The sequence below is a fragment of the Astyanax mexicanus genome, chromosome 7 (assembly GCF_023375975.1).
Source record: "Astyanax mexicanus isolate ESR-SI-001 chromosome 7, AstMex3_surface, whole genome shotgun sequence".
Taxonomy (NCBI): domain Eukaryota; kingdom Metazoa; phylum Chordata; class Actinopteri; order Characiformes; family Acestrorhamphidae; genus Astyanax; species Astyanax mexicanus.
Genome location: NC_064414.1, coordinates 41,169,933 through 41,183,389, shown reverse-complemented (window position 1 = coordinate 41,183,389; position 13,457 = coordinate 41,169,933). Strand labels below are relative to the sequence as shown.

The 13,457-nt window shown below is 38.8% G+C and overlaps 1 protein-coding gene across 1 annotated transcript in view; it reads right to left on the bottom strand.

The window, feature by feature from the left end:
* Window positions 1-13,457, bottom strand: part of btaf1 (BTAF1 RNA polymerase II, B-TFIID transcription factor-associated) — a 32,363-nt gene that overhangs the window by 16,949 nt on the left and 1,957 nt on the right. Inside the window, exons 2-16 of the mRNA XM_022684614.2 lie at window positions 10,028-10,151; window positions 8,738-8,852; window positions 7,964-8,110; window positions 7,281-7,480; window positions 5,131-5,255; window positions 4,697-4,826; window positions 4,403-4,471; window positions 4,021-4,110; window positions 2,672-2,767; window positions 2,354-2,530; window positions 2,089-2,229; window positions 1,880-2,004; window positions 714-834; window positions 359-463; window positions 106-255 (exon numbers count right to left, since the gene is read on the bottom strand). Of these exons, the coding sequence (XP_022540335.2) occupies window positions 106-255; window positions 359-463; window positions 714-834; window positions 1,880-2,004; window positions 2,089-2,229; window positions 2,354-2,530; window positions 2,672-2,767; window positions 4,021-4,110; window positions 4,403-4,471; window positions 4,697-4,826; window positions 5,131-5,255; window positions 7,281-7,480; window positions 7,964-8,110; window positions 8,738-8,852; window positions 10,028-10,151 (1,915 nt within the window). The remainder of the gene's footprint in view (window positions 1-105; window positions 256-358; window positions 464-713; window positions 835-1,879; window positions 2,005-2,088; window positions 2,230-2,353; window positions 2,531-2,671; window positions 2,768-4,020; window positions 4,111-4,402; window positions 4,472-4,696; window positions 4,827-5,130; window positions 5,256-7,280; window positions 7,481-7,963; window positions 8,111-8,737; window positions 8,853-10,027; window positions 10,152-13,457) is intronic.

Sequence of the window (13,457 nt, the reverse complement as noted above, 5' to 3'; positions counted from 1 at the left end):
AATAGGGGAGGGCAGCATCAGCTCATCTTTGCAGTACCTTCACGCATTAGTGCTCAGAGAAGCATTAAAGCAATCTCCCCCCTGAAGATTCACCCCTGATCTCACCTTGGAACGAGCCTTGACTTCTAGCAGCATGTTGAGATCAATAGGAATGTGAGACGCCTGCATCATCAAACATATCCAGGCTCCCATCCACGGACAGCTGGCGGCTACCACATACTGCTGGGGAGCCTGCCGTAACAGCTCACCCCAAACCTGGCGAAGTTATTCACTCAATTAATACATACTCAGGTCATGAGTATGAAACTGACTTAGCAGGAGAGCTTGTGGACGTACGAGTATAGATTCAACTACATACCTTCTGGATAAGGTCAAGGATCTCCTGGTTGCTCTCAAGAATGCAGGACTGAAAGATGTGTCTGAGCATGTCTTGCAGAATGGGGTTCAACCATACAGCACCGCTCTGAAACAGAGATAACATACCCCAAACATTAAACATACATATCTGAGAGCACAGGGGAGACTGGAGAAAAGGAAACAGCTTGCTGTAGGAACAGAATAACAGGTCAAAAACGACCCATAGCAACAACATTTTGATTCAGAACACAATTTCTTCACAAAAGCTGATGACCTGTATAAATACTGCAGTTTAACATAACAACCTTTCCATAAATCTTCATTCATTATGTTAATATGGCCTGGCTGAAACTCACCTGGTCAGCTTTGGACAGCAGTGTGAAAAGGGTTTCTAAGGCAGCACGTCGAACAGATGCAATAGTGTGTCTTAAAAAGGGCCACACTCGAGGAACCAGCACTGTCAGGGACTGCTGCATACTGAGTGGAACAGGGAGGAAAAGAAACAGAAGACAAGGATTTATTGCAACGTCTCTTTAGTTTATGTTTATTTTGTGAGGGACCATGAAAAAAATTACATCTTTGCACAAAAGTTACAGGAATTACAGGGATAATGAGCATATGGATAAATTCCATCCACAGGTAAGTAAACACTAAAAATAAAACACATAACACAATATATAAAAAGTTTTAATATTTGACCCACTCTCACACTCCTTCACAGAAAGTTATTACAACAAAAGGTTACGAGTATACTGCCTGATGACCAAGACAGTTTAATCAGGGTTTTGAGATTTGTTTTGGTCTGAAATCCAAATTATCTACTCCAATCAATTGCAAAACTGATTATCAACATTAAAATCAGGGTCACAGAGCACCGAGTGGTCGAGTGTGCTAAGCACTGCCACTATGTTCTGGAGATCGCTGGTTTAAATCCCAGTCATGCAGCTTGCTATCAGCTGCTGAAGCCCAAGGAGAGTGCATAATTGGCCATGCTCTCTTTGCGTAGGTCGATGGCGTGCTTTCCCCTCATCAGTCTTAGGGTGATGTCAATCAGCACAAGGCATCAGTGAGCTGATTTATCAAAACCGAGTCGCTGCACTTTCCTCCGAATGCGCCGTGATGCTACTCGGCAATGCTGTATCAGCAGCAGTTTGAAAAAAGGGGGTGGCTGACTCTCCATGTGTCGGAGGAGGCTTGTGCTAGTCTTTACAATCCTTGTGTTGTGCCATCACTAGTGATTGAGGATATACAGATGAGAAAATGAATGGGTGAGATGGCCTTGTGTTTCCAAATAAAAAAACTCCATAGAAAGCCACAAACTGTCAGCACATCTGTACACACTCCATCACTAGCACTCCAATTAAAAACACTAAACTATGACTCACTATGACCGCTAGACTCCAGGAAAGGGGCTCGTCACCCTGGCAGCCTCAGGGTCATATACCTATTAATCTGCACCAAAACCCATAACCATGTATAGGTGGGAATCAATCATGGGTAATGACCATAAGTCAGGACTCACCTGCACTGAAGCACCTGGGGGTAAGTGAGTAGGGATGACAGCAAGGTCATGATGCTGTTTGTGGAGGCTGTGAGGTCATCCAGCTCCAGCAGAGCATCCCACAGCGTGTTCACTATAAAAGGTACCTATTCAACATATAAAAAAAATCTCAATGAGTTAAAAAAAAAAAAAAAAAAAGCTAATGACATGAGGCTCTTACAGACACACACCTTAGCAGGCTGGAGATGCACCAGTCCATCCACTACAGGGATGAGGGCAGCAGCTGCTACTGCTCGAACATCATCGTCCAAGTCCTGCAACCCCTCGGTTATGGCAGGGAGTACTCGAGGAAGCAGCTCCGAGATGAGGTTCTGAGGGCCAAATTCATACAGATCAGCCCAAAGCTCAGGAACTCCCAGTCCATGTTATAACATCCCAAATTTTGAAATAATTACACAAATATAAACTGAGAAACAGCTCAGCCACTGTTTATACCTGTCTGACAGCAAGAGCATATTTGATTCCCAGCAGTCCACCATGCCGAACCTCCCACTGGTCCTCGGTGAGCAGTTTCAACAGAACGTCCACAGTCATTGCAACACCGCTGTCGGTCATGTGTCTCAAAGCCACGCCGAGAGTCTGTGCACAGGTCTCTCTAACCGGTGCAACAACCTAGCAAACACAAAATGAATAAGCATGAATTCTGTCTAACAGTTCATCCTCAATAAAAGGGAATCAAGCAAAAATGGTAACAAATAGAGAATAAGCAAACAAAATTAAAATGATAAAACATCACCTCAGGAGATGTCTCACCTCATCAGACACAAAGTCTCCAAAACGATCCAGAGCAAAGACACATAAAAGCCTGATGACCAAGTCTTCCATCCATTCCTGATGTTGTTGGGCCAGCTGTGAAATGATGAAAGGACAGAGTTAAAGCTCCACTAGGTAGGATTGAGATTTCGTGTTCGCGGGCTCACCCTACAGTTGTAGAGTGTAATAAATGTTTCAGGCATATTAGTTTCTCTCTCGTTTTTCTGGCTTTCACAGACATATTCGGTCTCTTTCCAGCTTCTGCCAGAGTGTCTGTATGTTAGTTTGTAAAGAATGAACTAGTAGTCCTTGTAGAACTGTTAGAACTAAAGGTTCTTCTTCTCGCGAGAGTTGGTTGCGGCCGCCTCGGAAAACTTAGTCTGGTTTGAGCTCAGAGGAGCTCAGACACAGACACGAAAGGACCGCTATTCCTCCTATTACACCTCAATGGAGTGCAGTGAGTTTCAAGCTGTAATTTTACTTCTTTAAAAAGACCAAAAACCAAGAAAATCCTACCTAGTGCTGCTTTAAGTAAAATTAAACTGCCTGGCCTATATTTAATTGGACAGCCTTTAGCTTTGATTGCTGCACGCATTCACTGTGCCATTTTTCTACAAGCATCTGCAATGTCAAGATTTATTTAAATCCAGTGTTACATTAATTTTTCACCAAGATCTTGCAGCACTAATGGTAGACTCTGACCGCTGCACAAAGTCTTCAGCACATTCCAAAGATTCTCAATAAGGTTAAGGTCTTGACTCTGTGGTGAACAACCCATGTGTGAAAATAATGATCTCATGCTCCCTGAAGCACTCTTTCACAATTCCAGCCCCATGAATCCTGACATTGTCATCTTGGAAGAACATTGATGGAATAACCTGGTCTATATTCAGGTGGTCAGCTGACCTCATTCTTTCAGCCCCTACTGTTGCTGAACCTAGACCTCACCAACTGCAGCATCAACCCCACATTATTTGCTTAGTTAAATCCAGGTGGTGATTTTTTATTTTAGCCAGGCAGTGCATGTTCATCTTTTAAAAGAACTGCCCCCAATTATTAGAAGGAACACAGGAAGCACTTAACTTTCATTTGCATTTGACATTAAACTAGCGGTTTTGAGACCCAGCAGGTGTCACCTCATACCACTTCCTTTAGAAGTAATGAATCACCTTGACTTCGCAGCCAGAGAACGCTCTACCAAGTAGATCCAAGCAGTTTATAAACAGCAATCACATATTACAAGAAACAAAGGCTTAAAGGCTCAAACTGCAGCCAAATCAGACATGATTTGAGATTGGGTCCAGTGGTCTGAACAGCAGCCAAAAACAGCAGAGTTGAAATTAGGGTACCTGTTCTGAAGTACTGCCAACCAACTTGCCTCCTCCTGTCCCATGGCACTTCAGCACCTCCCTCAAGCCTGTACCAGCACCATGGCGAATCTGCAACCCAAAAATACAAACTCTAGTTTTGAACTCAGACATCTTTCTCTTTAAAACACAACCCAGTCTTATATCTGACATCATGTTCATTGTTTGATTTTGACATTTATGAGGTGTCTTTCATCTTGTGCCTCATTATTAAGCTCCTATTTTTGCTGTGCTATATTTATTTTCATATTCAAACCATGCTAGATGACATGGAGTAACTAACATGCAATTTGACACTTTAAAAACAAACAAAAAACAAAGCTGAACTGCATGTAAAGGTGCAGATAAGGTCTGGTGGTCGTACCTCCCAGGATGGATTGAACAGGTCATTACAAAGCTCTTCACAGAAGCTCTCCAGTGGCCACTCTTGCGTCTGTCAAATAAGAGAACATTTTACTAGGGATATTTTATGCAAATGTACATTGTGTATTATGATAATCAGTATAAACCTTTGACAGGTCAGAATGACATTTTGGTGAATGAAGCATCCCAACAGTCTTTCAGATGGCTGTACAGCAGAAGAGGTTGTTTAAAAATTGTAGAAACGAGTATGTGGTCGTGAAGAACTAAACAATGGCGGAACATTGTGTTCACATACCTCCTCCAGCAAGCTTGAGTTATCAGGAACGTTGTCGATTAAGACTTTGTTCTCAGTTGCCGGCTGGTCGATGACTACGTTTGTGGTTTTCCGCCGTTTTTCTTCGGGTTCACCTTCAAAGCTGTCATTGCTGACAATGCACACACATTTAACACATTGAGTACAGCCTCTATAAACCCTAATATAAACTGTTACTCAAGTATGCCATGTTTAATAGTTCATAGACACCTGTTCAAAAGCTTATAAATAGCTCACTAGCTTTGTCCCACTTTCCCTCTTTAAGACAGTAACAGCCACTACTACTCCAGAGAGCCTTTAGCCAAATGCTGAAGAGCTTTTTAACAAGAATAATAAAAAGGGTGTCTAAAACTTTGATATACTGCACTTGCAATATTCCAGTGTAACATACTGTCCTGAGAAAAAGACTGCAATACCTCTTTTCATTTGGATCCAAATCTCTGGACCTCTGCTTTGCCACAAGCTTGGCCATCCTCTTCGCCTTGTTCCTCTGTCTATTGCTCATGCCTGGCCGGAATTCTGAGTCGATCAACTCCGCTGCCTGCATGGGATACAGATAGAGATATTTCTTTTTCATTCGGTACAACATCTCCATTTATGTTGAAAATAAACAGGGAAAGCTTGGTGGTCAAAGATTACAGATGAAGTACAGAGCAACTCTACACTCTGCCTGTCTCTGTCTGATAAGTGCAACAAGTATAATAATTTTAACTGTGCATCTGAAAAAGTACATCAGATGGTCCTGAATGGACCTGATAACAGATACACCCTGCCAATCTAACAGCCATCTATGACACAGAGCTAAAAGACAGCATTAAAACCTATGCTATATTAAACTCTGGAGTGTCTAAAGGCCTCATCTCATGCAAAGCGGAACTTCAGAATCTGTTGAATATGCATTAAGATATTGGACTAAATTAAGATGTTCGGTCACGCAATGCAGCTCTAAAAACAAGACACTGTAAACAAAAGTCAAATACTGACTGGAAGAGTATTACATGCTAAAAACATCAATGAAAACAGAACAGAAAAGCTTACTGCAAGTCATCTGTATTCTCAGTAACCTTTATGAATACATTCAAGCATAACTTGTTCTTTTTTTTTTTCCCTTTCCTTCCTTGTGGCTCTTGACCTAGGTTTCCTCTCAGATTAGAATTTCATTACACAGAGATAAACCTCAGCTATCCACGGTTTAAACTGGACTGGTTTTACTGTTAGTTTAGTAAAATGCTGCAATTTAAAAATAACTCATTTTAAAAAGAGAGACTCATTATTACTTGATATTGACTAATGTTAAAACAGTTATATATACACTGGAAACAAATAGCAGCATTACAGTACATCTACCATTAATGGCTTTTAAAGGGCCATTATAAATGGCACTAAACCAATATTTTGGCAACATCAAAATGATAATCTACTAATGAGTCGTAAAGGAGATCACACACATGCCACAAACTTGAGGTGGGCTGTTTGCACTGTGGAAATAACAAAATGCGGGGTCAGAGTTTTGGCATGGACATTGTTTTTTCTGATGGTTGAACCCCAGCAAATGGAATTACAACAAAGAGATTGAAATAAGCTTGTATACATACAATCAAGCCAGTGGGTGTTAGACCTCTAGAAGAAACATATATACTCAAACATTTATTTAAACCATAGACACAATATTTATACAATTTGATAGGGGTGCAGGAAAAAATCGATTCGAGCTCGAATCGCGAATCTAACATTGAACGATTCAGAATCGATTCTCATGAATAGATTAAAAATGTATTCATGAAAAAAGTTTAAAAAGCGCCGCGGCACAGTTTAAAAAAAAAAAAGCGCCGCGGCACAGTTTAAAAAGCTCTGCGCGTCAGTGCGCAACAGAGGGGTGTGCATGCTAAAATCTAGTGTATTTAGTATCTTCTCTGCTTGTTACGTAATTATAGCCTATCTAGTTCCACTCTTGACCTTGTGGCTGTGTTACATTGATAAGTGCTTTCCAGGTTTAACGAGGTCTTCCTTTTAGAAATGAATTCAGGATTAGTTAACCATGCTAGAAATTAGCCATTCTTTATTACGGCACTGTCACTATGTTGCAAAAAGATTAAATACAGTGAGGAACCTGAGTTTATTGTTTTAAATAAATGTTCTATTTGTTTACATTGTCCTTTCATCTTTTTATCTTCTCACTTGATTTTAACAAAAATTTATAGGCCATTTGATTTGAAAAATTGTTCCAGAATTGAAAATCGTTTTTGAATCGAATCGTGACCCCAAAAATCGCAATCGAATCGCCAGACACTGAGAGATTCGCACCCCTACAATTTGATTCATATTCATACGTACTTTTATATGCCAATTATCCATCATAATCAGTTTTTAAGGTACAACCCATGCAGAAGCAAACAGTCACCAAATAATTTATAATAGTTTCTGCATTAGGTTGAATAACTGACTGGGAGGGGGGGGAAAAAAAAAAAAAAAAAAAATAAAAAAAAAACATATAATGCATGGGATTCATTTACAGTACTAAATTAGCAGAAGTGTAAAGCAGATGAAGAAACTCAGTCAGTCTTACTGTGTGGTTGCGGGAGCTGTGACAAGCAGCCACTCTGCCAACCTGTGCTCTGTTTGCATTGGAGGCACAGGTGTAGTCCAGATCCTCATCATTAAACAGCTCCTCTGTATCCATGCCAATAGCTGCACCCATATCCAGCCCCAGCTTCTTCTGTAGAAGCTTCCTCTGTCGTGCCAGACGTTCCTTAGGGTCCACCTCACCTGCACAGAGGAAGAACATTTGGAGCACCATGGTCAAAAACTCTTAGGAGGTTCCCTATGGTTAACAACAGAGTCAAAAGCAGTACATTACTGGAGTAGATATACAAACTGCCTGCAATTATACTGCGAGTGACACTACATAGACACATTGTATTATTCATACACATTTCTAACAAACTCTAGTTTAATAATAGCGTCTGACTATTTTTTAGAAGCAGAAAGATCCTCTAGTCTCCAGAGTCCTGGGAAGGTTTTAAACACTAGATGTTGAAACACTGCTTTAAGAAAAACTGGTTCTTGTTAAATTGGGCCAGATCCTTTTTTTTTCAACAAATCAACTGATTGCTCATTTGCTGCCCAATATATCCCACCCAATAACAAGTGTTATTGATCATCTTGTTACAATGTTATTCACTTCAGTTCAATTGTCACATGACAATGTACAGCATGCAAGCATGCAAGCATGCATTTCGAACAACCCACCTGACTTGTCGTCCTGCAGTTCAAACTCTGCACCAGCAGACCCGAGCAGCGACGCTCCATGTTTGAGTAAGCGGGAGATGTCAAACCTGTAGAAACTCAGTCTGTCTGAAGAGTTGTCCTCAGGAGACATGTCCTCTGCACAGGATTCTAAGTAGGACAAAAGAAAAGGCCGTAGATATGGGATCAATCCAGTGTTTTAAATAGTAATTCCAACAAAGAAAGAAAAAAAAAAATCACAATTAGTCACAAATTAAGCACATTAAACAAAAACGTTTTTCCCTGATGTTAGATAGCACTAGAGAGATAAGGGACAGACTATAAATATATATGGAAAGGATACCAGGATTTCCTGAAGTAAACAATTCTTGATGCTGTGCAGTAATTTAGAGGACCTACAGCACAATCTGAGTCATGAGACATAAAAAAAAGCACAGCTCAGAAAAATCAATCAGGTTACATCCAAACCACAAAAATAATCTGAAACCTGAAAGCTTTAACTCTGGAGTTTCAGTTTCACTGATTTTACACAGAAATACTTTCTCCATTTCAGTTTTATATTGCTTTCCAGTATGTTACATTATTCAGAAACCAAGTGAGGAAAATTATTTATCTGCTCAATTTCCCCCCCCCCCTTAAACTTCTTAACTCTCTAGATTCTATAACAGGATGTTTAGCATAAAATTAAATCCACAAACCAAACTAATAGTTTCACACATTTAAATATTTATATTCTCAGGTAATACAAAAAGGAGCTACTTAACAAAAACAGCTTACCTTCTTTCGGCTTTGGCGAAGGATTCCATTCTGGAATATTCTTTACAATGGCCTCAACTGCCTGCCCAGCTGCAATTCGTGTGTCCCAGTTAGGACTCCTTAAATATAATAAAACCTACAGAGAAGAGAGGAAGTAGATGAGAACAATAAAATCAGAGCTTGATTTCAGGTCACAATGAAAATGTTACACAGGTCACACTTTCCTGACATTTATCAGCAGAGAACCCCAATTTCCCCTTATTGCAGCATAACAATAGACTGCTGAAACATCTGCTACCTTTATATTAGCAAGAAACGTTCTGGTTTTATTGTGCTTAATGATGAGTCTTCATGTATTAGTCTTTCATTTTTAAGGTCAACTGATAGAGACAGCCCTCTACTACCCATTTTTATATGTATGTGCAATCTCCTTCAATGTATCTAAGCCTCTGAAAGGCCATCAGGCATCAAAACATGAAAAAAGTAGGCATCAAAAAAGTGAAACCAAGCACAGCATCCACCTGACTTCCATCATTTGTGTTGCATTTGCTTAAAGGCCTATAATTGTGCCACATCATTGTTTACCCGGTCAGATCACTGCCTGCAAAAATTTTAGAAGCTCAAAAAAAGTTACGAAAATCCATTGAAACCAATGTCTTAGAAAAGATTACATTAATCACAGAAAAATACTGGTGTAAATCATAATTCACTCTCAAACCTCTGCACAAAAGTTGTGAAATTCTGTATGTGAATACGCTATACGGACAAAAAGATTAGGACACTTGCTCATTTACTGTAATGTTCCTTTTGAAATAAAAGGATATTAAAGAGAGACAACTCAGTTGTTGTTGGAATAACTGTCTCTACAGTTCAAACAACAAAAAGTATTAGTGATACCAGGATGTTGGATGATCTCAATCCACCTCATCTCAAAAGTATAAAATGAAGCACCATAATTCCAGAGCACACAGTTTAACTGCTCCATAATTCAGAGCCGGGAGGGGGGATTTACACCCCTTTTATACCACACCTTAGGCATGGTGCCAATGGGTTCATGTTTACCTGCTCCTTTGGTTATACTTCTCTACAGATACTAGACGAGGTGTGAATTTTGCGTTTGCACATGTATTTCAAATGCACATTCTAGTATTCAATAAAAGGCATGCTCACAAACATTGACATGTGCATTAGTGCATATGTATGTATACAAAAAAAAAAAAAAAAACATCCTTCTTCCCTCACCCACTTTCTATTACATGAACCCTTAACAAAACATTAACATCAGCATCATTAAAGAGTTAATGAGCTCACCTTCGCCAACAGGTTGTTTAGCTCATGGGGGTGGAGCTTGACCACGTCTCCCAGCTGCTGAGCAGCAGCTTTCCTCGTCACGGGAGTCGTGCCAGTGTCCAGCAAAATGAAGAGGCGCTCTAGCCTGGAGATCACAAGAGAAAGTGGCAGAAAAGGAAACGTTACTTGATTTATTGCTGGGGATTTAAGTGGCAGTTAACAGTTGCTAGGAGAGCTGCAAAATTTTAGAGGCTATACGTACATCTACAATTAGAGTACAACAAATAATGGGTAGATATTATCTGCCTCTGGTAAATGTGTCTCAAAATAAGAAGACCAGGGTGGGAATATTCCTTTAGTATCAAGTTTTAGCATAGCCTGTATGGTTTCTATTTGCATTACATGACATTGAACATGCTGTGATGTGACTACTAAGCATGCACTACTAAAAAAACAGGACATTTATACTAAATTAGATTCCCTGTCTCTTCAAAAACTATGTATATATGAACAACGATAATGACCGTCAGATAATGTACAAATAGAGGAAAAGAGGAACGCTACTGTACTGCTAAAAGTGAAATTGCATCTAAGCTCCAAAACCGAGAGCACTATAACCACACCACTTTCACTCTTAACATGACTGCAAAAAGCATCCTTCTGATTGCTTTCTTCTGAAACACCAAGTGTGAATCACAAGGAAAGCAGCACAACTGGCTATTTTAAGCACTACAGAATCTACAGAAAGCTACAGAAGAGATCAGAGTTTCGGGTTAACGCTACTCTCTAGTAAAGCAAGAAGCGTTTAATAAAAGCACAGAGCGGCCTGAGCACGGACATCATTAGATCAGGTCTTTAAACCCAATTCAGTACAGGACAGACAGCTCTGACCTCAGATAATTAGGTAATTGACATGATCCAAGCCTACTGTGAGGCTAGGGACACTTTTACCGCTCTGGTTGATGACATCTAATGCTATATCATTTTAGCCTTTATTTGGTAGTAATGACCTCTAGTAGTCAGTTACTGAAATCATTTCCTCTCATTCAGGCCTGTCACAAATTATACTGCCTATTATTGTGAATGTTGATTATTTAAAAGGCTTGTTTTCTTTACTTGGGGTATTTAAAACTGTTCATATTCCAATTCTATAGTCTGAATATTCTTAATAATTAAAAGGTTTAATGCTATTTAAAAGAAAGGAACTGCATTAGTGCCGTTTTATTACCAGTCCAGCAGACATAATATGGCGATAATATCATTTATCACAATCATTTCTGGGATAAAATATCATCCAAAAAAAAGCAAAAGAAATTAACAGGACAGGCCTACCCTCTTCTTTATGACCAAATAATATTTATTCACTCTCATCTGCAAGATTACAAAATATGGATTTTACTTCTACTGGTCTGATCCTTTTTAGCAAAAGTTTAGTGTTTTGCATCATGCAGTGAACAAAACAAAAAATGAAGATAAAACATGTTTGCTGTGCATACAAACTACACAAGAAACACTTAACAAAGCACCATCTGTCTAAAAACTTGAGTATTTTTACAACACAAATTTTCTTGCTTATGTAAACACACAAAGTTTTATACAATTCTGCTAACCTGTACACACACCAATACATCATCCTCTCAATGACAGCTAAATCTGAGCTCCACATCCCTAACTGATGCACTGCTGTTCAGAAAGCATTAACATCCATTTCCATCACATTAAAATTATTGTGATGCATCAGAAAGTAGAGGGTTAGAGATGAAGCTGGTTCCATGGAGTCTAAAAATAGAAAAGATTATGAAGCTACGGTGACGGTACGTGTCCACTAGCATTTTTCTTCAACGCTTTCCTCCATGCCGGATCTCTCAGCCTGTTGAGTGGGCGTGCCTGTGACGTTTTTGAATTCACGAGAAGCAACAAAAACATTCTTGAAGCAGACAGTTATAACGTTAAGAATAACATTTTTAATCAATCTAACTCTCACTCTATCCAGATTTTGATGGGGTTTTTTTTAGCTTCTCTTCCTGGTTTGAAAGGCATCGGTTCTGTGTGTTGGGCTTGCATGTGTGAGACATGTCAGCCATTCTCTTTACTGATCATGTACCACAACCCATCATGCACTGCAGCACACAGTGATTTTCTATATTTAAATTAATTGAGGCTAAAATTGAGTGGACATGTACCGTTACTATTACTACATTGCATTCTACAAGATCACACACCTTTCACTCACGTACTGACATTACTCCCACCACGACTGAATGTAATATTTCGCTAAACAACCAATTACAGCCAATTATCTGTCCATGTAAAGAAATTACAAAGCGCATTTGCAATGGTATGCAATTTTCACAGCATGGTGACCATCTTAAATCACCACAGGTTACATTATAGCACTATGTAGACGTACAGTATAACTATATTTTATTGTAATTTTCTAATTATAGTGATCATTTTTTTTAAACCAAGAATATTAGAGATTATAGAATATTACCCAAACATTTAATTTCATTAAGGAGAGTTTAATTAGTCTTGTTAAATTGAATGACAGGATATTTTGAACAAATCATTTTTTTAAACATATCTGCCAATACTGAGGAGTATTGTCTATGTGTATCTAGATGCATATTGCAATACAAATCCCTATACCGTATCATCCACCACAATGGTATTTAAGTTATTCTGTTTTTGTCGCTGAAACAATTATTAAATGGACGTTTTTGTAAAATGTGAAAAAAAAAAAAAAAGTCTATTTTTATTTTATTTCCAGATATTTATGGTCATTATGGATCGCATTTTCGTTTCCTGTGGTATTAAGCAAATGGACACACAGCATGAAAACCATACATTTTCATACCAGGGTATACCTTATAAAACGTATGCTGCTGCAACCCACACTGTAAGCAGCGTGAGGTTTAAACTTCTAATCACTTGTGATCAGTGGATAAGATGCAGCTAATCTATCCTACAAAACACGCACTGAGTAAAGCTCTAGATACATACAGTGGGGCAATAAAACACCAACAAAACACATTATTAGGGGTGTGCCAAGTCTTAACATGTTACCTGACATTAATGTTGTTACATAATTACTCATCTCATACAATTACTCATACAAAGTCTTTGTACATATTACAGATTAACTGTTTTTTTTTTCTTCTAATAAATGGTTGAAACTTAACATTTAACTTCTGCAGCAGTATAGTCTTGAAATTGATAAAATATCTTCAGGAATATCGTTATAGCAATACGATAATAGTATAATACTATACTTTATAAAAATACTGGGATATTATTTTAAGGACATATCGCCCACTCTTATGATAGATACATTGTGTTCATTTGAACAATCATAAAATCACCATATATCACCCTGCCTGCAATATTCAACATGAGATTAATAAAGGTGATAAAGATGCACTGTTGAAGCTTGACTTAATCATTATTTGTT